The sequence below is a fragment of the Giraffa tippelskirchi genome, chromosome 10 (genome assembly GCF_054371585.1).
Source record: "Giraffa tippelskirchi isolate mGirTip1 chromosome 10, T2T-mGirTip1v1.2.pri, whole genome shotgun sequence".
In the NCBI taxonomy this organism is placed as follows: domain Eukaryota; kingdom Metazoa; phylum Chordata; class Mammalia; order Artiodactyla; family Giraffidae; genus Giraffa; species Giraffa tippelskirchi.
This window is the reverse complement of record NC_137284.1, coordinates 60871294-60896312: the sequence shown is the minus strand read 5'-3', so window position 1 is coordinate 60896312 and position 25019 is coordinate 60871294. Positions and strand designations below refer to the sequence as shown.

Here is a 25019-nt window from a genome sequence, read left to right as displayed (position 1 = left end):
TCATTTGACTTCAGTCATTGCTGATGAATGACTTGAAACACACTTGAAATTACACGGAGAAATAGGAATTTTTTCCCCTTTATTCCTATTTTTATATTAAAAAAATATCTGTTCTATTTTGTTTATCTTTTTGAGCTACTTTTATTCCACCTGTATCTTTCCTTACAGGTCCATTACGTTGAATAAAAAATAGTTCCTGTTTAATTTTCTGTAATTTTTTTTTTCCCTGTAGTTTATTGTCATTTTGATCTCAGCTTTCAAGACATACAACTTCTTCTCTAAAAGAAACATAAATGGCTGATCAAAGTGTATTTGCAGAAGCCAAGTTCAGGTAAGTGAAGCAGTAGCCTCTCCAGATATTATGTTTGACAATACAATATTTGGGTTGAAATTAAATTGCTACAGAACCAAAACAAAGAACATATTTTATACTAAGCTTTGATGTCTAACAGAGATCAAATGACATGATTTGTTAGCACAAAATAACAGATGAGTACTTTTTAAAAGTCATAAACAATAGTCAACTTAGGAGTTAAATAGAGCCCTAGTTATTTTTTATAAAACCCCAAATCTCTCATATTTAAAAATCTTTAAATTGATGTTTTATTACAATGTAATGAAAACACAACGGACAATCCAGGAACCACAACCAATATTAGTATTCAGGAGATAAAACCTCTCCAGACATTATATTTCATGAGAAGAAAATTAGTGTATTAATGGAGTCCACAAAATTTAAAATACAAGCATAAACAATTTGAACCAGAATAGTATGACTCTAGGATAGACCTCAAATTCTCCCTGAAATCTCTGTTTCTTCAGTTTTTCCCTATCCCTGGGACCTGAAGAATTGTTTTCAACATCTTCACTGCATGAAAAGTTAGGAATTAATTTAACAGCAACAGGCATAGCAGAGAAAAACAAGGACAACAATAATGTTTGATTTTTCTGACAAGTTAAGCAGAAAGTGCTATTATGGCAGGTTTTGTTGTTTGTTTTTGAAACATGGAGTATTTCTGCCAAGGGCTAACAATATTTTATGCATTTAAAGTGATCTTTTTTAAGGAATAAAGATTCTTCAGGAAAAGTAGAACATGTGGATATTACTTTCATATAATCCAAATAACAGGACAAATTTCAAACTTACCAAAATTTACCTGAATTTAGCTTGAATAAGAAGCATGGAAACAAGGCACTAGAGTCATGAAATTCAAAGTTTAGAAAACTGCGCAATTTCTATGAATTCATAGCCTGAAAAATTACCATTTAGTATGAATTTTATTTTAGGGTCTATTTTTTTATTCTTTTTATTACTAAAATACTCATTTGTCTTGGTTTTGTATATGACAATACTTTTTTATGTGTTTCTCATATTGATCCTGTCCTATTCGCTATGCTTTCTTGTGTTTTCTTATTGACCTGAATGTGTATTTTTTCAGTTTCTTTTTGATTTACTCTATTTACTATACACTACATCTTTTAATGTCTAGAGTTCCTGGGTTTTTTGTTCTCTGTAAAAATGTAAAATCCATAGTGAAATCCACAATTTATACTGAATATTTTACAATCTCATTTTTAGGTCAAAAGTAATTTTAAAAATCTCCATTTCAGAAATGCTTTTTTCAATGATGTAGCTTTAAATTTCAATGTAGAAATTACATCTTTTAAATAGTTTTCAAAAATATATCCAAAAGATTAAAAAAATAAATAAGTAAACCCACATAACTTAAATATTAAATCAGATTAAGTAGGCATAGTGGTTCTTAAGAGAATTTTACAGTGAAATCAGTTCAAAAACAAGAGTAAGAAAAACCAAACTGAATAAAGAATGATGCCCTTCTCTGAAGTTAATGTGAAGTTTATGAGTTAATGTGCAATTACAAGAGCTAAGTTTCTGATTCTGTTGTTTTAAATTTCTAAACATGAAAATACTAGGACACTCACATACATAAATTTCGTAAAATTTGATTAAAAGCTAAAAAGGTACTTGCTGTTTTTCCCAACTCTTTTGTGAAAAAAAGAGTGGGAAGAGTAATAAATTGAACCCACATTTCTTTACTGTTTAATGCATTTTGATGTCACATGGGCAAAAATGTCAAAAGCTAGCGAGCACGGATTTTTTTTTTCCCATCTTCCCCTCAGCACTTTTTTTTTAATTCTAAAAAAGGCCAGATTTCTCAAAAATGTGCTCCCTGGTTTGAAACCGTGTACGTCAAGTTTCAGCCCAGAGCAAATGTTTATGGCTAAGTAATAAATCCCTGAAATTCAGGGTTCCTATGGAAGTGCTGACACAGCCCTGCCTACCATGCAGCTGTGTGAATGGCGCCACGATCGTATCTACTAGAGATTCTTTTAAAAGTTTGCAAAATACTATCTTGCTTTAAAAAAAAAATAGCCAGCAAGAGTTTGATGCCAACATAAACATGCTTTTAACCCATCATGTGCTAATGTGCAGAAAAGCCATTAATAGAAACTAAGACGCACAGCATGGCAGTAACAGGAAATGTACTTTCAAACTTCTTTTGGACTTTTAACAGGACTTTAATCAATTCCATGAAGCATGAGTAACAGTTAAAACTGGAGGGCGTTTTTGCTCAGAACTTAAGAAGGAGGTTGCAGTGCTTTGCCAGAGAAGACAATTTGGAGATTGGGGTTGGGGGGCAGGAGGGAATCTGTGCCAAGACACACAAAATATACCCTGGCTCCTTATCACCCAGTACATCTTAAGGATATTTTGCTAAAAAAAAATAGTATTTTAGTAAACTCTGACTTATTTTGTCTCTTGCTACACCTGTGTTAATGATATTCTATTCACCAGCTTAAATATATACACATGTTCTTGAAAATGAAAGTGTTGGTCGCTCAGTCGTGTCCAACTCTTTGAGACCCATGGACTGTAGCTTCTTGTCCATAGGATTCTCCAGGCAAGGAACTAGAGTGGGTATTCTCTTCTCCAGGGGATCCTCCCAGCCCAGGGATCGAATCCAGGGCTTCTACACTGCAGGCAGATTCTTTATCATCTGAGCCACCAGGGAAGCCTATACATGTTCTTAGCAGGAGTTTAAATGTGAAACTGCTTCAATCAGATCCTTTTACAATCTCTCAGAAAAAGTAACTTGGGCCTTCTGTGGATGCCACTCTTAAAGATGCTGAATCTACTACCTGTCTACAGCCATACCCTAGAACTTGGCAGTAAAGATCCACCTCACTCATGCCTGGGCAGGGTGAAGTGAGTCCACATGACCAGTACATCCCCACTCTTACAAAGCCCCTGGGGACAACCATGTGTGCCAGAGTCATAGGCAAATGGAAAATTTTAAAATCAAATGAGCTTTCAGGAGGGAGGGGACATATGTACACCTATGGTTAACTCATGTTGATGTATGACAGAAAGCAAACTAATACAGTAAAGCAATCATCAATTAAAAATAAATAAATATAAAAATAAAATAAAATGAGCTTCTAATTAGACTTTTGTTGCTCTAAACTTGGGACACTTAGTAGGAAATATGCAAGAGTCCACTCTCACAGATACTCCATTTTTCAGTAAGAATGACAATCTCCAGTTCTCTTTTTCTCCTTAGGCTGAAAATCTCAAAAAGCACACAAAATTAGATTTTTAAGGAAACATCAGCTATAGTATTTCTTGCCTACCCCCTTCTATTCTTTTTACATTCTTGCTTTCTTGTGTTTTGAAATCCAGTGCTATTACAGGAGGAGGGCATCACTGGGAAGTGTATAGGCTTTGGCGTCAGCTCCAAGCACAGGCCACGTACTTATATATTATGTATACAGGATATGTTTTTAAACCTCTCTTTTCCTATTTCTCTATCTATAAGATAGGGACAATAATAGTATTTGCTTCAAAAGGATGTTGCAAAGGGTGCATAATATCTTTGGAATGTTAAGGAGACAGCCAAGCACCTAGTAAGCCCTTACTAAATATTAGTCATTGTTATCACTGGAGCAAATAGAGGCTGCTCCTGATCTGGGCAGAGCATGGAGAAGACATTTATAACATAGTCACTAGTGATGACGGAGAAGGCAATGGCACCCCACTCCAGTACTCTTTTGCCTGGAAAATCCCATGGACAGAGGAGCCTGGCAGGCTTCAGTCCATGGGGTCGCTAAGAGTCGGACACGACTGAGCGACTTCACTTTCACTTTTCCCTTTCATGCACTGGAGAAGGAAATGGCAACTCACTCCAGTGTTCTTGCCTGGAGAATCCCAGGGACAGCGGAGCCTGGTGGGCTGCCGGCTATGGGGTCGCGCAGAGTCGGACACAACTGAAGCAACTTAGCAGCAGCAGCAGCAGCAATAGTGATGATTGGGCTTCCCAGGTGGTGCTAGTGGTAAAGAGTCTGCCTGCCAAAGCAGGAGACAGAAGAGATGCTGGTTCGATCCCTGGGTCAGGAAATACCCTGGAGGAGGACATGGCAGCCCACTCCAGTATGTTTGCCTAGAGAATCCCATGGACAGGGGAGCCTGGTGGGCAACAGTCCACAGGGTTGCACAGAGTCAGACACAACTGAAGCAACTTAGCAAGCATGCACCATAGTGATGTGGTTAATGTTTCTCTATAGCTCACATGGATAAACCTCAGAATTTGTTGACAAAATAATTATATCTGCTTCTTTCCTTTCCTGTTATCATTGGGAACACAGGATAGAGTCAACTAGGTAACATGTCAATTGATAACAAGTATTTTGTTTTACTGCTATTTAGTAATAATTTTACGGGAATCATGACTGGACTTGTTGCTGGAATTGTGGACGACTTGTATTTTATTTGCTTCTGTCAGTCAAAAACTAAAGGAACCCAGTTTATATTGCTACATGTAATGTACTGAACAATCCCAGAAAACCTTCCATACTGGAGGTGTATGTTTAATTTTTACTTACCTCTATACCCCCTTATGTTGGTTACAAAAACAAAAACAATAAAATGATGACTCGATTTCTTTCCCACACGGTACCTTCCTTCACCTCCTGCTTTTTGTCTTCATTTTCCTGTTCTGAATCCTGGCCCCCTTTAGGTTCCACCATTTCCTCATCATCCTCATCCTCTAGAACAAAGAAAGAGAAAAATGCATTATATTCTTGCCTTCCAATCAAACTCTCTGGTTGCTGGTGGGAGGTAGGGGCAGAGGGTAAAGTTCTAATCATTTGGGGCAACTTCTAAGTAAATCAGTCCACGATGGATGCCTGAGATATGTGCTCATGAATATATGGATACATTATCTCCAGAAGGGGTCTCTTTGAAAGTCCCCCCACCACGCTGCTGAGAAACTGCTCCGAGTCAGCACCTGCTCCATCTATCCCCAGGCCCCCCCTGCCACATGGGATGTCTTGGAATTGCATCTCTGACCTCTGAAGCTTCTTCGGAGATGGGCCAGGAACAGATCTTAAACTGTTTCCACCTGCAGCACATTCTCCGCAGGGGACACCTGCTGTACAGACCACTCATTTCCAGTTTCATCCTCACCCTGTTGATTTGGTTTTGACCCACAGGAAAGGCTTAAATACAGGTCTGACCCCAGGTCAAATGCCATTGGCAAGGAAACAACCAGAGTAGGGCCCCCCAAAGTCATTGCCATTGACCTGGGAGAAAACAACTGACCTGAAATGGCATTTACACATTCAGAGCAACTCCTGCATTAATGTGAATTTAATGAGTGCTAACAAATGGCACCAGTCGGCCACTGGCACCAGATGTTCCAGTGCCCTTCCTGCCCTATGCAAATGTCCATCCCTTGTGTCTCTTCCCCCTAAAACTGCCTTTCTTGGAGACCCCTTCCATCGCAGAGTGCTTGAAAACATCAGTCACAGCGTAGAGGGTGGGCGGACAAGACAAAGTGTCACAACAAAGTCCAACTTACAGGAATAAGACAATATAAAAAATTAAAACTTGCTTCTGTGTCTTTTAAATATATTACCTTCACTCTTCAGCATCATATTCACTATAGGTTACTGATTCCGTTGGTTTAAGCGGAATTTAAAAGAAATGCCTTCACTTCCTCACTCACTCACTCATACATTCATTCATTCAACAAATATTTGCAGACTTTCTATAAATTCAAAGCTCTGTGGAGAGTCCCATTTCCATCACAACAAATCCTGAGATTTATAACAACTCAAACTTTCAGCTCCAACCATTTAAAGAATGTATTATATAATGCATGTTTAAATGCCGAAACAAGTGTAGCCTGAAAAGCAACTCCAAAAGTTGCTGTATTAAGCAAGTGATTTGTGGAGGGAATATCCATTTAAAAAATATGGATGTGTGAAGTACAGTATTGCAATTTGGATACTAGAAGTATCTCATGCAAATTTTCAATAGAATGCAGTAATCTATATGCACGTGTGTAGATTGTGGAACCAACCTCATTACTTTATAACTACACTATATACATATCAGAAAGAAACTAAGATGCCTTTGAGGGAAGCTGTCATTTATTATTAACACATTAACACATTTATTACTAATACATTATTACTAACACATACCTGTGAGACAAAGACATTCACTTAAAACTTTGAAAAGCACACTGAGTTACTCAGATATTTAGGTGAATAAACCTTTTAACATTTTAAACTATAAATAACACACCTAAATCTTTATATGTAAAGATATTACTGCTACCTGTCTGTTAAAAACCAGCTTGGAAAGTCCTGAGAAAAATATTCACCTTGACGTGTTATATTTTCCTGAGCCAAAGATCAAACACAAAACCCAGGGAGGCGCTAGCAGGAGGGAAGCTTCTCTTCTGGTAAACCTTGGATGGAGAGGCAGTTTTCAAAAGACCAATAAGCTGGGAAGTAGCTCTATCTCTGAACCTTCTAGAGACCTTTCTTTAAGTCCAATGGGTCCCGGAGCCATTCCGTGGAACTTACTAAATACAAGTAAAATACAACAGATATAAAGGTGCCAAATCCCATGTTATGGGTTGAATTGTGTCCTCCTACCCAAATTTACATGTTGACTTCCAAACCCCCAGGACCCCAGAATGTCGATCTTATTTGGAAATAGTGCCATTGCAGGTTTATGAGTTAAGATGAGGTTGTGCCAGAGTAGTGAGGGCACTGAATCCAGCATGATCAGTGTGTGCATAAACAAGGGGAGATTTAAACACAGCTTCAGACCTGGGGAGAACGCCATTGAAGATGAAGGCGAAGACTGAAGGGCTGCCTCTACAAGCCGAGAAGTGCCAACGTTTGCCAGCAAACCACAGAGATACAAAACAGATCCTCCCTCACGGCCCTCAGAACCAACCGGCCAACACCTTGATCCTGGAATTCTAGCTTCTAGAACTGCGAGACTTTCAATTTTTACTGTTTAAACTGCTCAGTTTATGGGACATTGTGATGGCAGCCCTAGAAAACTAATAAAGCCAGTAATGTGCCTTAACTTCTATGGTTTTATAATCTAGTAGAAGAGATAATGAGACACACAATTGTTCTTGTTCAGTCACTCAGTGCTGTCTGACTCTTTGCGACCCCATGGACTGCAGCACAGTAGGCTTCCCTGTCCTTCACCATCTCCCTGAGTTTGTTCAAACTCATGTCCACCGAGTCAGTGAAGCTATCCAACCATCTCATCCTCTGTCATCCCCTTCTCCTCTTGCCCTCAACCTTTCCAGCATCAGGGTCTTTTCCAGTGAGTTGGCTTTTTTGCATCAGGTGGCCAAAGTATTGGAGCTTCAGCATCAGTTCTTCCAATGAATATTCAGGATTGATTTCCTTTAGGATTGACTGGTTTGATCTCCTTGCAGTCCAAGGGACTCTCAAGAGTCTCCTCCAACACCACAGTTCAAAAGCATCAATTCTTTGGCACTTGTACTTCTTCATGGTCCAACTCTCACATCATACATGACTACTGGAAAAACCATAGCTTTGACTATATGGACCTTTGTCAGCAAAGTGACATCTCTGCTTTTTAATACTCTGTCTAGGTTTATCATAGCTTTTCTTTCAAGGAGCAAGCATTTTTAATTTCGTGGCTGCCGTCACCGTCTGCATTGATTTTGGAGCCCAAGAATATGAAATCTGACACTGTTTCCACTTTCCCCCCATCTATTTGCACAATAATCACACCTAAAGCAGTGATGAATGCTTTACTTGCATCATCTAATTTATATATCAGAACTTGGTACCACCAATCTAACTTTATAGATGAGGAGACATAGTAATTTCCCCCCAAATCTTCCAACCATGTCAAGCTTCAAGTTCTACCTGGTTTTGTGTGTAATGGGGTCTCTGATCTTTAACCATGAGGTGCAGTGCCTCCCTACCCATAGCTGTCGTGGAACAGACATGTCACGAAGAGACGCCTGAAGTGCGAAAGGCATGCTGCTCAGCTGCAGTGCAAGCAGGCGTGTGTGGAGGCTCTTGGAGGTGGACATCGCATGGAGATCTCTTTCAATTTCCAGAAATCACCACACACAGCACACAGGGCATATATATCAAGACTATGAGGGTGGAAGTTGCTTAGCTGTGTCCGACTCTTTGGGACCCCATGGACTGTCGCCTACCAGGCTCCTCTGTCCATGGGATTCTCCAGGCAAGAATACTGGAGTGTGTTGACACTTCCTCCTCCAGGGGATCTTCCCAACCCATGTTATCCATCCATACTGTATTCTTACTCTGTGGAATCTACTTTCCTGAGACCTGACTCAGCAATACTTATTACAAGCCTTGCTCTATTCCTTCAGACAGTTAGATTCACAACCTGGCTGGTAGCTGCATTTCAAGGCACGTAATTGGTCTGAGTCCAAGCTTGGAGTCTACCACGTGCTAGCCCCTCACTTAGCATAATTCATAGGAACTCCCTGAGGCCCTTTCCCTCATTTGCTGAATTGGGATAATAACCTTTTCTCAAAACACAAATTTATTATAAGAATAAACAGATAAGATTATCAATGTGAAATTGCTTTTTAAACCACCAGTTTCAGTTTCAGTTCAGTTTAGTCGCTCAGTCGTGTCCGACTCTCTGCGACCCCATGAATTGCAGCACGCCAGGCCTCTCTGTCCATCACCAACTCCCGGAGTCTACCCAAACCCATGTTCATCGAGTCGGTGATGCCATCCCACCATCTCATCCTCTGTCGTCCCCTTCTCCTCCTGCCCCCAATCCTACCCAGCATTAGGGTCTTTTCCAATGAGTCAACCCTTCGCATGAGGTGGCCAAAGTATTGGAGTTTCAGCTTCAACATCAGACCTTCCAATGAACACCCAGGATTGATCTCTTTTAGAATGGATTGATTGGATCTCCTTGCAGTCCAAGGGACTCTCAAGAGTCTTCTCCAACACCACAGTTCAAAAGCATCAATTCTGCGGCGCTCAGCTTTCTTCACCGTCCAACTCTCACATCCATACATGACCACTGGAAAAACCATAGCCTTGACTAGACGGACTTTTGTTGGCAAAGTAATGTCTCTGCTTTTAAACATGCTATCTAGGTTGGCCATAACCTTCCTTCCAAGGAGTAAGCGTCTTTTAATTTCATGGCTGCAGTCACCATCAGCAGTGATTCTGGAGCCCAAAAAAGTAAAGTCTGACACTGTTTCCACTGTTTCCCCATCTATTTCCCATGGAGTGATGGGACCAGATGCCATGATCTTAGTTTTCTGAACGTTGAGCTTTAAGCCAACTTTTTCACTCTCCTCCTTCACCTTCATCAAGAGGCTCTTTAGTTCTTCTTCACTTTCTGCCATAAGGGTGGTGTCCTCCGCATATCTGAGGTTATTGATATTTCTCCCAGCAACCTTGATTCCAGCTTGTGTTTCTTCCAGCCCAGCGTTTCTCATGATGTACTCTGCATATAAGTTAAATAAGCAGGGTGACAATATACAGCCTTGACGTACTCCTTTTCCTATTTGAAACCAGTCTGTTGTTCCATGTCCAGTTCTAACTGTTGCTTCCTGACCTGCATACAGGTTTCTCAAGAGACAGGTCAGATGGTCTGGTACGTCCATCTCTTTCAGAATTTTCCACAGTTTATTGTGATCCACACAGTCAAAGGCTTTGGCATAGTCAATAAAGCAGAAATAGATGTTTTTCTGGAACTCTCTTCCTTTTTCAATGATCCAGCGGATGTTGGCAATTTGATCTCTGGTTCCTCTGCCTTTTCTAAAACCAGCTTGAACATCTGGAAGTTCACGGTTCACGTATTGCTGAAGCCTGGCTTGGAGAATTTTTTTTTTTTTTTATAAATTTATTTATTTTAGTTGGGGGCTAATTACTTTACAATATTGTAATAGTTTTTGCCATACATTGACATGAATCAGCCATGGGTTTACATGTGTTCCCCTTCCTGGACCCCCCACCCACCTCCCTCCCCATCCCATCCTTCTGGATCATCCCATTGCCCTGGCCCTGAGCCCTCGTCACATGCATCGAACATGGAATGGTGTTCTGTTTCACATATGATAATATACATGTTTCAATGCTATTCTCCCAGAACGTCCCACCCTCACCTTCTCCCTCAGAGTCCATAAAATTGTTCCATGCATCTGTGTCTCTTATTCTGTCTCGCATATAGGGTTATCGAGGCTTGGAGAATTTTGAGCATTACTTTACTAGCATGTGAGATGAGTGCAATTGTACGGTAGTTTGAGCATTCTTTGGCATTGCCTTTCTTTGGGATTGGAACGAAAACTGACCTTTTCCAGTCCTGTGGCCACTGCTGAGTTTTCCAAATTTGCTGGCATATCGAGTGCAACACTTTCACAGCATCACCTTTGAGGATTTGAAATAGCTCAACTGGAATTCCATCACCTCCACTAGCTTTGTTCGTAGTGATGCTTTCTAAGGCCCACTTGACTTCACATTCCAGGATGTCTGGCTCTAGGTGAGTGATCACACCATCGTGATTATCTGGGTCGTGAAGATCTTTTTTGTACAGTTCTTCTGGGTATTCTTGCCACCTCTTCTTAATATCTTCTGCTTCTGTTAGGTCCATACCATTTCTGTCCTTTATCGAGCCTATCTTTGCATGAAATGTTCTTTTGGTATCTCTAATTTTTTTGAAGAGGTCTCTAGCCTTTCCCAATCTGTTGTTTTCCTCTATTTGTTTGCATTGATCGCTGAGGAAGGCTTTCTTATCTCTCCTTGCTATTCTTTGGAACTCTGCATTCAGATGAGAATATCTTTCCTTTTCTCCTTTGCTTTTTGCTTCTCTTCTCTTCCCAGCTATCTGTAAGGCCTCCTCAGACAGCCATTTTGCTTTTTTGCATTTCTTTTCCATGGGGATTTTCTTGATCCCTGTCTCCTGTACAATGTCACGAACCTCTGTCCATAGTTCATCAGGCACTCTGTCTATCAGGTCTAGTCCCTTAAATCTATTTGTCACTTCCACTGTATACTCATAAGGGATTTGATCTAGGTCATACCTGAATGGTCTAGTGGTTTTCCCTACTTTCTTCAATTTAAGTCTGAATTTGGCAATAAGCAGTAAATAAGCTGTAAAGAGCAATATTGCATAGGAACCTGGAATGTTAGGTCCATGAATCAAGGCAAACTGGAAGTGGTCAAACAGGAGATGGCAAGAGTGAACGTCGACATTCTAGGAATCAGCGAACTAAGATGGACTGGAATGGGTGAATTTAACTCAGATGACCATTATATCTACTACTGTGGGCAAGAATCCCTTAGAAGAAATGGAGTAGCCATCATGGTCAACAAAAGAGTCCGAAATGCAGTACTTGGATGCAATCTCAAAAACGACAGAATGATCTCTGTTCATTTCCAAGGCAAACCATTCAATATCACGGTAATCCAAGTCTAGGCCCCGACCAGTAACGCCGAAGAAGCTGAAGTTGAACGGTTCTATGAAGACCTACAAGACCTTCTAGAACTAACACCCAAAAAAGATGTCCTTTTCATTATAGGGGACTAGAATGCAAAAGTAGGAAGTCAAGAAACACCTGGCGTAACAGGCAAGTTTGGCCTTGGAGTACAGAATGAAGCAGGGCAAAGGCTAACAGAGTTTTGCCACGAGAACGCACTGGTGATAGCAAACACCCTATTCCAACAACACAAGAGAAGACTCTACACGTGGACATCACCAGATGGTCAACACCAAAATCAGATTGATTATATTCTTTGCAGCCAAAGATGGAGAAGCTCTATACAGTCAGCAAAAACAAGACCAGGAGCAGACTGTGGCTCAGATCATGAACTGCTTATTGCCAAATTCAGACTTTAAACCACCAAGAGAGCTGCAAATATACATACAGAGAAATCTTCAAACAAGTGTTGCCTAAGCTTGTATGTCAGCAAACATTGAGTGAGCACTTACAGTGTGTCATGTGCCAGACACAGGACAGGGACCCTCCCTCCTCCCCGGCCCCCAAAATCTGTGCTCATGCCATGGTGCGTTCATGAATTAGCAGAAAGAAACTGAAAGCAAATAAATAAACAAAACATACGCTGAGTCAGGTGACTAGGACAGAGACAGAGAACGCTGGGAAGAGGCATTGGGTGTGCGATCAGGGGAGGAAGAGGTGAATTTGTAAACAAAATGCTCAAGAAAGGCCCCACTGAGCAAAAACTTCAAGGTGTTCAGGACTGAGAAGTGAAGATTTCAGGGAAGTAAAACCAATAACCAACAGATTCTTCCACCTCCCTCCATAGACCCAAAGGGGAGAACAGCTCAAGTTCTAAATTACCTTAGTCTTAGTTCCACTGAATATGGAAAAACAATTGTGCTTTTGTTAGAATCACCTAGGTTTTATTTTTTTTTCATTAAAAAGAAAATTATTATTATTATCTCTTTTTGAAAGCAATGCTCTTTTATGGATAGATTTTTCTCACATTATTTAAAGAGGTTTTAAAAAGCAAAGCAAAAGCAAGTCTTTTGTTTTAATTTTGGAGAACCACCTAGTCTTTATGTTCACTTTTTTTAGTTCTTAAAATGAAGTCAGTTTCACCAAGTGACGTTGAGCTAGACAGCTTTAACCAACATCAAGCTCCTATCTTTCAGAGACACAAGGATTTTTAAACATTAACTCCTGAAAGAATTAAAAAGAAACATCATGACAGAAAGTGGCCACTTAAAGCTTTTTGGAAATATATTCTTTAAGGGCCTGGCTATAAAAAGGGGTAGGTTTGTAATAGAAGTGTGTTAGTTTATTTTTGAAGTAGGTGGGAAAATAGCAGGTTACTTAAGTCTTTGAATAGAAAACACTTCCCTAGAGAATATGTTTTCAGTGGGTTTTTAAAAACCCCAACAAATATTTATTGTGTTTATAATATGTGCAAAGTCCCATAATGAGATACGGTGAATAAAAGAGAAATAAAATTTTTAAAAAACAGTACTGTTTTAAAGTGGTTACAAACCCAGTTGTAGGCATTAATTTTTAATGGCCACAGAATTCTTTGTCTATCAGCTTTTTAAAGACAGAAAGTAAGTGTTTTGGTGGATTTGTTAAGGAAATAAAACACAAGAGACTGGCTTGTTTCTCTGCATACTGATATGTTTGCCTTGCTCAGCAAAGAGAGTGTATTTTTCTTTGAGATTCTGGTTTCCTTTCTGGTGCAATTGGAATTACTTCTGTTGAAACCATTTTCAAAACAGTTAAATAACTTTAAAGAAAACGATTTATGTAGAACTGCTACAGACTACTGATATATGAGTTGTGCTACTAGTTCATACCCGGTTACATTTCCTCTGTGATTGGAGGGGGAAAAAATTACCACCCATGTACGGTTTCCTGTACTGGGTACACATGAGAAATTAAACTACTGGCAGAAGTTAATTACTTGTCAGTCTAAGGGACTAATTTCAAACAATGGCATCTTTTAAACATTATTTTATTCAGCACCTAAATTCTACCATCTGCAGTTGTTGCTTTCTTTTTCTGTAGTTGGAAAAAAGTTTGATAACTACTGTCCTCCTTCCTTAAGATATTCTTGAGGTCTAAACACGAGTAATTGCACGTTCACTGAAACTGCACGTAACACACTTAGTCCAGGGCCTGACCCTGTATATGAGCTCCGGAAAGGTAAGTTTCCTCCACTAGATGGTGGTTAAGAATGAAGCCAATGTCACCAATCTGAATATGCCACAGTTGTCTGACTGCTGAGCTGCTCTGATGGCCTTCCCTAGTGGCTCAGATGGTAAAGGACCTGCCTGCAATGCAGGAGACCAGGGGTCAATCCCTGGGTCGGGAAGATCCCTGCAGAAAGGAATGGCTACCCACGCCAGTACTCTAGCCTGGAGAATCCCATGGACAGAGGAGTCACAAAGAGTTGGACACAACTGAGTGACTAACACTTTAACTTTCTGATGACCTCACAAATCTGAGACTTTGGGACAGATGTGCAGGGAACCGTTTGTTATTGTTGATAATACAACATCAAGACCCTTTTCTGTCTGGGGGCAGGGGTGCCTTCCTGGCAGCACTGCTGTATTGGTGACTTGCTGGGACCCTACTTTCTCATCCTGAAGCCCCAGAGAGGCATTTCCTGCTCTCCATTTCCTGGTGACCAGGATGCAGGCAGGATCATCAGACTGAATACTCCTAACTGGGCCTTTGTCTTTGGGGCCAAGAGGCAAAGCCAAGAGGACACAGAGGATAATGAGGGGCAACATGCAGCCAAGTCTGACAGCCTGGCCAGACTGCTCCAGAGATCCCCGGGCTGGGTTCCCTTGGTCTTGCCCCTTTCCCAAGCCTGTTCCTTTGCCTCCTGTTGATTCTGTGAGCACCAGATTTCCTTCCAATAAATCTTACTAGAAGTGATGTCAGCACCAGATTTCCTTCCAATAAATCCCCCTGGATTCAGTGCCTGCTGCTTGCAACCAGAACCCCAAGCAACATGGCGCGGCCCTCTGTGAAGAGAAGGGCTTGTGTTTTACGAGGTCAGTGGGTTCTTGCTTTCCCCAGCTCTCTCAGGACCTGCAAAACCCCAGGATAAGAGGGTCTGAGTGCCTGCCCCGAGTCCTTGACACCTTGCTCCTGGCTTTTCACAAGGGGTCTGTGGCTTCATGGAAGATGGCTAAGTCTGGTCAGGGGGAGACAGACAGGAGGGAGCATAGTGGGCCATTTCACTCCATCCTTCTTGACTCCAAAGGGCACTCTGCTGCTGCCGAAAGAGGGAAGCTCAAAGCAATTACCGTAGGACTTTGAATCGAACAGGCCAAAGTCATGTACTGCTAAGAAAATTGATCGCTGCTAATTAAACTGTAACACATCATCAATTCTAATGTGAAAAATTGTGAATGTCGGAATTGATCAAATAATTAGTGGCTTAGAAATGAATAGAACACTAGCTTCCAAAAGATAAAAGGAATGATGGCAAGAACAGAGAGTCAATTCTAAATCAAACTTACTACCATGTTACTGTTGGTGAAAAGACTTTGAGAGATAAAAAAAGGTCTTTTTTCATTTGTTTATTTTTTGTGTGTTTTACTTCTTTTTCTTTTTTTGGCCACACCACAAGGCACACAGGATCTTAGTTCCCTGACCAGGGATTGAACCCATGCCCCCTGCAGTGGAAGCATGGAGGTTAACCACTGGACCACCAGGGAAGTCCCTGTTTTTTTGTGTTTTAGATGTATTGCCCTTAACTTAATATCAAATGCCCTAGCCACTTTTATACAATTCTATGTATAGCTATTTCAGATAGGGATTCTTTTTATAACATATTTTACATTTTCTATAGAAAAACAGAGTTAATCTCTCATAAAATTTATTAAAAATAATTCACCTTAATGAAGATATTCTTTGCAGTTCTGTCTTTGGCCTCATCTTTTCTCATGTCAGATGTCACTCTGGATAATATTTACATTTGTCTTTACTGGTGACTCAGACGGTAAAGAATCCGCCTGCAATTCAGGAGACCTGGGTTCAATTCCTGGGTTAGGAAGATCCCCTGGAGGAGGACATGACAACCCACTCGAGTATTCCTGCCTGGAGAATCCCATGGACAGAGGAGGCTGGTGGGATACAGTCCATGGAGTCACAAAGAGTCAGGCAGGACTGAGCAACTAACACTTTCACTTTTCACTTCCATCATCACTCATGAATGGGTATCTCCTGCCAAGATATCCCCTCTAGGCTCCAGATTCTGTGTTGTACATTTCAACGCTAATGTCCCCCAACGTGTTCACACTCCACAGATTCAAAGCAGAACCCCCACCTTCTGCTGAGAGTTCCTTCGTCTACATTCTCCGTTCCCCCCCACCAACTGCACACCGTTCATATGGGTTCACAATTAGATATTACAGTACTAACTTTAACTCTTCCATCAGAGGTTATAACAAGGGGTCTCTATATTTGTTCAATCCTCCCTCCAAAATCTGTCTTAAATCCTCCTCTGGCTTTTCTGCACTGCCCCGATTCAGGCCATTACCATCTCTCACGTGGAGTATTATAGTAGTATTTTGACTGGTCTCTCTAAAACCACAAGTCTTGCTCTGTGTTTCCAGTAGTTTCATTTTTATTTTTTAAAAAATACATCTATGTTTCCTTTCCCCACCAAAAATATTCTATAGTTCCCTATAAATTGCAGCATAAAACCCCACAACTTCTTATCTCTTCCACCTCAACCTACACTCTGAACAACGCACAATCACCCCAAACCCCAGTAGGTACACGCCTCAAAAGCACTACACATTTTTTTCTTTCTACCAGTCTCAGTCTTCCCTCCAGTGTCCAGGAGGTGATTATTACTAATTCTTCATGATGCAACTCCAGAGCTTTAACACCTCGTCCCAAGCAGATCTATGGACACCTTCCATTTTTCTCCCTTGGATCTCCATGATAACACAGCCAAAAAACCACTTGAAATTAGGTTCTGCATTTATCTCCACAACCAGAAGAAAAGTCCCTCAAAGACCTACTCTTGATAGTACCATCAATGTCAAAAGCAAGATGGGTGATGGTTCTGGAAAGGTAGTACGAACAACATCATATAGCTCCTTAAATGACAGAACAAGTTTGCACGTCTTTCTGGAGATCAGTATCCCACTTTTGAATAAACATCTGCTATCATTTCATCGCTGAGTCATGTCCAACTCCTCTGACCCCATGGACTGTAGTTCACCAGGCTCCTCTGTCCATGGGATTTCCCAGGCAAGAATAATGGAGTGGGTTGCCATTTCCTTCTCCATGTGAATAAATATACATCTCATTTAACCCAAAAGCATTAAAATTTCACAAAGGAATCCAAGACACTGGAAATGACAAATATGGTTTTTGAAACCTCATGTCTCTCCTTCTTGGCCAGCTCTTTATGCACATTCTGATACACCTAAGGGGTGGCCTGACCCTTGATGAAAATTGTGGCTGCCACCCAACCCTGCAGAGACTCTGCTGCTGCTGCCGCCAAGTCGCTTCAGTCGTGTCCAACTCTGTGCGACCCCATAGACGGCAGCCCACCAGGCTCCCCCATCCCTGGGATTCTCCAGGCAAGACCACTGGAGTGGGTTGCCATTTCCTTCTCCAATGCATGAGAGTAAAAAGTGAAAGTGAACTCGCTCAGTCGTGTCCGACTCTTAGCGACCCCATGGACTGTATAGCCTACCAGGCTCCTCCGTCCATGGGATTTTCCAGGCAAGAGTACTGGAGTGGGGTGCCATTGCCTTCTCTGGAAGAGACTCTGGTGGCATTTAAAAATGCAAGAGACACGGTCTAATTTTATTTAAGAATACAGAGGCAGTATGGAGCTGGAAGGGAGTGGGAGAGCCTGGAATGAGGCAGACAGTCAGAAGGTAAGCTATAGCCCTAATCCAAGCATCAGATGATGAGAACTTGGCTGGGGATAGTTGACCGCCAGTAGGCGTGATGAACTGAACTGTGAATGCAGACATGTGTTTGTACAGCAGACAGTGAGGGCTCTCGTACAGAACTCACTCAAGTCACCCTATCCTTGGACCGGCTTTGTGGACGGTTTGCCAACTTCACCGGGAGTCCAAAGAGAGCCACCTCCTGATACGTATCACAGCAGCCAAAATAAAGTATAACATGCACCGCTGAATGCTTACACAAACCAAGGTGAGCGCCTCGGTGCTTTCAAAATATGCAGCAAAGACATATTTTGTGGGATTTTCAGTAAGCACTTTGTTAAATATACTACATGCTAATATTTAAAAAACCCTCGCTTTCTGGTCTAGAAAAATCTGGCCAGAGCAAAGAAAACATACATTTCTCATCATACAGAGCACTCCTGTTAACACTCTAGGCCACATCAGTTCTCTCCTAAGGCTCTAACATGACAGTACTTGGAAAGTTTACTTCCTGATGGAATGTCACACGAGGCCTTGCGAATGGGAGGAAATGAAAGAAAATATTTAAAGCGAGAGAGGAAGCCCAAGAAGAGTACTTTTTAGCAGCTGTTTCTGAAACCTGTAACTGTGCTGATACATGAAATGTGTGCAGCAAATATGGGCTGAATTGAGTGGACATGGATTAGTTAGCTTGCATACAAGGTCAGAGACCAGGAGGAGATTTCCCTTCTAGAGATGTCCAGGAGGGGGCCCAGGGATAACCTCAGCATTTGATGTTTGGGGCTGGGAAAACTGATTGATCTCTATTTCCACACATTTTCCTCTTTAAAAACCATCAATGGCTTCCTATTTCCTAGATGAGCTCAGTGTTGAAGACCCATGACTAGCTAACTTCGACTGAATTCTCCAGCACTGCTCAGAACAGAATAGTCCTTGAGTCATATGTACATGCAATTTGTTGCCAGAAACTACCCCCATCTTTCCTCTCTTCATTCTTTTATACTTTTCAGGCCCCTATCTCCTAAGCTTCCGCAGGAAGTCATGGAGCCTTCAGCCATGATCAACTGGACAAGCTAATTCATACTAACAGACTAGAGAATGGTCACTCCAGTGAATTAATGTCTAATGGCAAACTGCAGTTCTTGCCGGACCTGGAAGGGAGAGAGATTTTGAAAGAGCCAAGCCACCCCTCAAAACAGTCCTCTGTTCTAGAGTCTTGGTAGCAGAAGCATTCATTGCACAACTCCACAAAGAGCACTGCCATTGTACTCTGTGTGAACAGAGCCTCCTTGACTCGTACAGGGCATAGGCTCTATGTCTATTCTTGGCAGTTTTATTTGTATAGGGGTGTGCGCATACACACACACACACACACACACATACACACACACATTCGGGGCAATAATTCAAAACACTTGAAAATGCAATTCTCGGCTTCTTGGAAGGGGAGAAGGGACTCCTAGCTTTCTTTTCCAGACTTAAAGCCCTTTTGCAGCACACTTTTGATTTTGGACAATCCCATACCCTTCCCTTTGTTTCCTCTATCATTTCTTCTAATGTACAAATCTGTACTTCCTCTTAATGGGAGCATGGCTTGTGGAAAAGAAAACTGAGGCTGCATGGACAGAAATGTCAGCATACTTCACTTTAAGCAGCAACCACAGATATGTCCCAGAAAAAGTAGACCCTAAGGCCTCCAGGTATTAAAATGGTTATTGTGTTAACTAGTAAAGACAAAGTAAAATACGTAGATGCCATTTAGAAACATTATTTTGCTTGTAAAGAAACTGTAAGGAAAAAATGGTACCTTCCATCTTTAAGCTTGTCGAGCCTGACATTTAATGTCAGAGCAGCTGTCAGGTCCACCCCTGCGTGCAGAAGTCATCATGTTCTCTAGCATTTGTTTTGTTTTTGTCCTTTTTGGGGGAGAGTTGTTTTTTTTTTTTTAATTGAAGTATAGTTGATTTCCAATGTTGAGTTAATTTCTTCTGTATAGCAAAGTGACTTAGTTGCACATATACATACATTCTTTTTCATATTCTTTTCCATTCTCGTTTATCCCAGGACATCGAATATAGTTCCCTGTGCTGCAGGAGGATGTTGCTGTCCATCCATTCTATATGTAATTGCTTGTACCTACTAACCCCAAACTCACAGTCCATCCCTCCCTGATCCCTCCACACCCCCTTGGCAACCACCAGTCTGTTCTCTATGTCTGTGAGTCTGTTTCTGCAATCTTTTTGCTAATAGGATCAAATCTCCCCTTCCCTTGCACAGCTCCCTCTGTCCTCTCTACTTTTCTACCTCCTTCTCTTTGGTAAAGGCCACCATGTGGCTTACTGTCAGGGTCTCCTAGCTAGCATTCTTAACTCGAGCTGCTCTCAATGCCTGCCCTTGCTATCAACTCTTGAGAGTTCCCATGCCACGCAGAATACAAGTTGGATTCCTTGGCCTCGTCTCCAAGTCTTCTAGGTAAGAAGACTTGAAGGCTTCTGGCTCTAAAACCACCTATTTCCTGCTGACCTGCCTCCACCACGTTCAGCCCCTCTCACCCCCATCCATGCACACACTTCTGTCACTGATGCTGCAACACTGCACAAACCACCACAGTCCACCTGTCCTTCAGTTCCTGTGGCTCCCTCAGCCAGACTCTCTCCCTCCCTTCCTTCTTACAAACTATGAGCACCTAATATGTGTCAGGCACTATCTCAGGCCCCAGAGATACAGCAGTGAGCAGAACAGATGAGACATCCTGCCTTCATTGAGCTTGCATTCTAGTGGCAGGGACAGAAAACAAGATAAAAAGGGAAAGCATAAAGTAGGTTAGAGAGTTGCGAGCACTAAAGAGAACAGCAATACAGGCCAAGTAGTGAGTATCACAATTTTGCATGTAAGTAGCTCGGGAGGTCCTTACTGAGAGGTGGCATTTGACAAGAAGACTCAAGGAACAAGCTCTGTGGGTAGCTGGGGAAAGTATTCAAGGTAGAAGAAGCAAAAACACAAGGGCAGGGTTTTGCCTGGAATGTTCAAGGCTTTGACTACCTTTGTATCTTCCCTACATGTAAAATCCAGCCATACTTCAAGATCTGATTCAAATGACCCCCAGCTCCCCCAGTCCTTCCTGTTCACCCTTGTTAGAAGGGATGTCTTCCTCAGTTAACACTTCACAGCACTTGAGTTGAGACTGTCTTAACAATTTTCTTCATCCAGTCAAAGAACTATTGTGTTTTAAAGTAGGACATTTATCATTCTCTGTTTTATTCAGGAAATCAACTCTGAATATTCACTGGAAGGATTGATGCTGAAGCTGAAGCTCTAATACTCTGGCCACCTGACGTGAGGAGCCAACTCATTGGAAAAGACTCTGATGCTGGGAAGGATTGAGGGCAGGAGGAGAAGGGGAAGGCAGAGGATGAGATGGTTGGATGGCATCACCAACTCAATAGACATGAATTTGAACAAACTCTGGTAGATAGTGAAGGACAGGGGAATCTTGTATGCTACAATCCATGGGGTCATAAAGAGACTTAGCAACTGAACAACAATAACAAATTTTATGTACTATTTTGAGTAGAGGACATCCCTGTGTGTTTCTGAGCTTTCTTCTCCATCCAAAATTCTGAACTTCTTGGGACTAGGATACATTAATTATTCACATTTATTTGCCCCAATATGGGTGTTAAGAAAATATTCTTGACTTTTTTAAAAGTTAAGAATGTCATTTCCCCCAGGGTTCTGAAAAGCACATTTTCTCAGTGGTTTCTCCAATGTTTTAGCTGGGTCACAAAACTCTTCACTCAATTTCTAATTTTAAGGTTCCTTTCCTTGATCACTAGGTCTTCCATCACTGTCAGCATCTCTTCTCTAAACTTACCCAGAGGCTCCCTATACTCACTCTGAGGTTCCTGGTCCTTTATTTTGTTTTGTGTTCTGGTCACTAGGTAAATGCTCACCACCTAATGTGTGCTCAGATGTCTACTAGGCATCATGGAAAAACAATAGTTATCCATTTATCGAATCATATATATTAAGCTTTGTGGTAAAGGTTTTATTTCATTAGCCTGTTTAATCCTCCCAACAACTCACCAAGGCAGACATAATTAGTTCTCTCTAGCTCAGCGGTTTCTAACCTTTTTGGCACCTGGGACTGGTTTTGTGGAAGGCAATTTTTCCACAAACTGAGGTGGGGGATGGTTTTAGGATGATTCAAGAGCATTACATTTATTATGCACTTTATTTCCATTATTATCACACAATAATAATAATAGATCATTAGGCATTAGATCCCAGAGGTTGGGGACCCCTGCTACACATGAGGTTTTGAAAGGAAGGTGATCAATAAGATCAGCACTAGAGGAAGAACAGAGCCAAAATTCAAACTCATGTTTTGCAACCCCTAAACTCCCTCAACTTGCTACTAAATCATACCAAACTTTGTAAAGGAAGAAAAGGGACCTATGATGAATACGTTTGACTTTGACCACCCAGAATCCACCAGGTCATGTCTCTGACCAACAGCCTTTCTATTCTTCCTTGGCGGACCATCCCTCCCCACTCTCAGCTAAGCAAATCCTTCTTGAGAGTTAAGGGGAAACTTTGTATCTGAAGCAGTGCCCAATGACACGAAAGCTCTGTATTGCTCTCTGGACTATCAGTAGAGTGACCATAAAATCTATTGTCCAAATTGGGATACTTCTCAGAGGAAATGGAGGTGCAATTAATGTTTAAGCATGATATGGTGAAGGGAGATAAGGCAGATACGGATGAGGGGAGTCTGGACAATCCAGGATGTGTGGTGGGGCAGTGGGCTCCTCTCTTATACTGGACTATGTGACTGTTCTTGCCAAAACAGGACACATGGTTGCTCTAACCGTCAGGGAACTGGATGCCTCTCCTTCATTGGATTGGGTGTCATACTCACATGGAACCAAAGCTGTTCTGGCTTCCTATATGGAATTTGAAAAAGAATCAATAAAGAAAGCATGGCCAAGATTGGTAACTAACAGTTTGAAACCTAAATTGAGTAGTAACTGAGGTCAGCATGGCCCAGGGGAATCTAGAGTCTAGATTTATATTTGTTAACAGCAAACTAATGTTCTTTTGGCTTCAGTAATTTGGGGGTGGTTTCTCTGGCAACCAGAAAAGTATGAATGATCAGGAACTAATAACTATTGACTAAGTACTCTGTACTCTTTGTAGTTACTCTGCATTTTCTGTACAGGATCTCTTCTAGCAAGGACATTAGCTGCAAGGTAGTATGGGGTTAAGTGTATGAGTCCTGTTGCCATGCCGCTCAAGTTCAAATTCTGATTGTATCATCTAGTAGTAACCATGGGCCACTTACTGAACCCCTGTGTCTCAGTTTCCTCATCCACTGATTACAGAGTTGCTCTCCTTGGTTAATGATAATTCTTTCAAGGCTTAAGATACTTAAAGAACATTTTTATTACTATTGCTGAGGAAACTAAGATACAAAGAGGTTAAATAAGTTGCTCAAAGTCAGACAGCTACTAAATTATAAGGCAGGTTTCTGAACCCAAGTTTTTGAGGCACCAAATTCCACTCTGTTCCATCTGTGTCCACACTGTCTCCCAGCTGTCTGAACTAAGCAGGAAGGATGGAAATGTCTCAGCAGGTTTGGAGGTAAGAACAAGCATAGCCAGTGGAGACACAAGGTTGTGGAAGGGGCAAAGCTGTGTTGGAGCACAGTTGAAAACGAAGTTGGCCCCCATATTCACTCACACAGACCCCAGCTTCCTACGCCAAGCCCAGCTTCAGTATAGTTTTAGCACAGTGAATGGTTGCTTCATAATCTGCCTATAGTTTCAGAAGCGTTCCCACCTACTTCCAGGAGCTCTACTTGAACCAACTTGTCTCCTCCAGCATGAGGCCATGAATATAGGATGCGCCCCGCTCCATCTCTTACTGCATGGGTTCCTCTGCCCTTTGCCAACCCTGCTTCAACTGAGCTAGTTACTTAGCTTTTCTTGATCTTGCCAAGAACTCTCATATCTCGTGGCTTTTCCATCTGCTGTCCCCTCTGCCTGGAATACCCATTATCCAAATAGGCATGTGTCTTTCTCATGACTTTTTTTAAGAGTCCCTGTTCAAACGTCAGCTTGTTTGTGAGGTCTTCCCTATGCAACCTATATAACATGGCATCATGCCTCAGCCCATTCTGTACTGGAACATGGTACTTGTTTTCCCCTTACTTTGATTTTTTAAAAAACTTTTTATTTTATATTAGAGCATAGCCTGTTAACAATGTTGTGATAGTTTCAGATACACCACAAAGTGACTCAGCCATACATATAATTCATTAGTGTTAGTGTTAACTGCTCAGTCAAGTCTGACTCTTTTGTGACCCCATGGACTGTAGCCCTCCAGGCTCCTCTGTCCATGGGATTCTCCAGACAAGAATAACAGAGTGGGGAGCCATTCCCTTCTCCAACATATACTTCATAGCACTGATAACTATCTGACTTAATACATGTATGCACGTATGTATGTATGCATGTATGTATGTATGGTCTGCCTCCTACCACTTAGAATGGAAATTCTACAGTGTCAATAACTGTCTCTTCTCTGCTCTACCCAAATCACCTAGAAAATAGCAGGGTTTTAGCAGGTGGGCAATAAATACTTGTTGGATGATAAGATGGCTGAATGCACAAAAGGACAGCAAGGCAGCCTTGCATCTTGCAACCAACACGCATGTAATTACTTAACCCCCAGAATGATGGCGGTCTCTGCTATAGAAATCAGGGACTCACATCCTCCACCTTGTCATGGATGCTTACAACCCCGCAGGTCTGGTTCCTTCAAATGGGAATTTTCTATCTCTTTAGCACTTTGATTCTCCAGAAAATGAAAATGAGTGCTTTCTGCTGAACTTCCATTTCAGCATTTTTTTTCTTTCTGGTGTCCACCCCTAGCCCAGAGAGAAATGATCTATTTTCCATCTGGAAATACATCAAAATTCATCACGGTCCAATTCTCAGGGAAGATCATTAGCACATTTGTTTGCTTTTATCCTGGCATTAACAACTCAATTTGGGGCTAAATCATTTCCCCTGGTTTCAACGTCAAGTTTTCCCATTGGCTCAAATATGAAGTCCCTTGTCTGTCAATGTAATAATTTTCTATTAATTATGAAAGAAGAAAGCAAGCAGTTTGAGAGTCTTAAGGGAAGCATTTGTCTAATCCAAGAAACTGATTTTTCCAGTTACTTGGACTAAGTACAACTCTCAGTTGTGGTCAGATTCACAGATTTCAAAGTGCCCCCTTGTTT

General features: G+C 41.5%; 1 protein-coding gene across 8 annotated transcripts in view; it reads right to left on the bottom strand.

The window, feature by feature from the left end:
• The window catches only part of DYNC1I1 (dynein cytoplasmic 1 intermediate chain 1), a 402307-nt gene that overhangs the window by 147317 nt on the left and 229971 nt on the right, over positions 1-25019 (bottom strand). For all 8 annotated transcript variants that reach the window (XM_081531541.1, XM_081531539.1, XM_081531543.1 and 5 more), the window contains one exon: positions 4977-5066. In XM_081531541.1, the coding sequence (XP_081387667.1) occupies positions 4977-5066 (90 nt within the window). The remainder of the gene's footprint in view (positions 1-4976; positions 5067-25019) is intronic.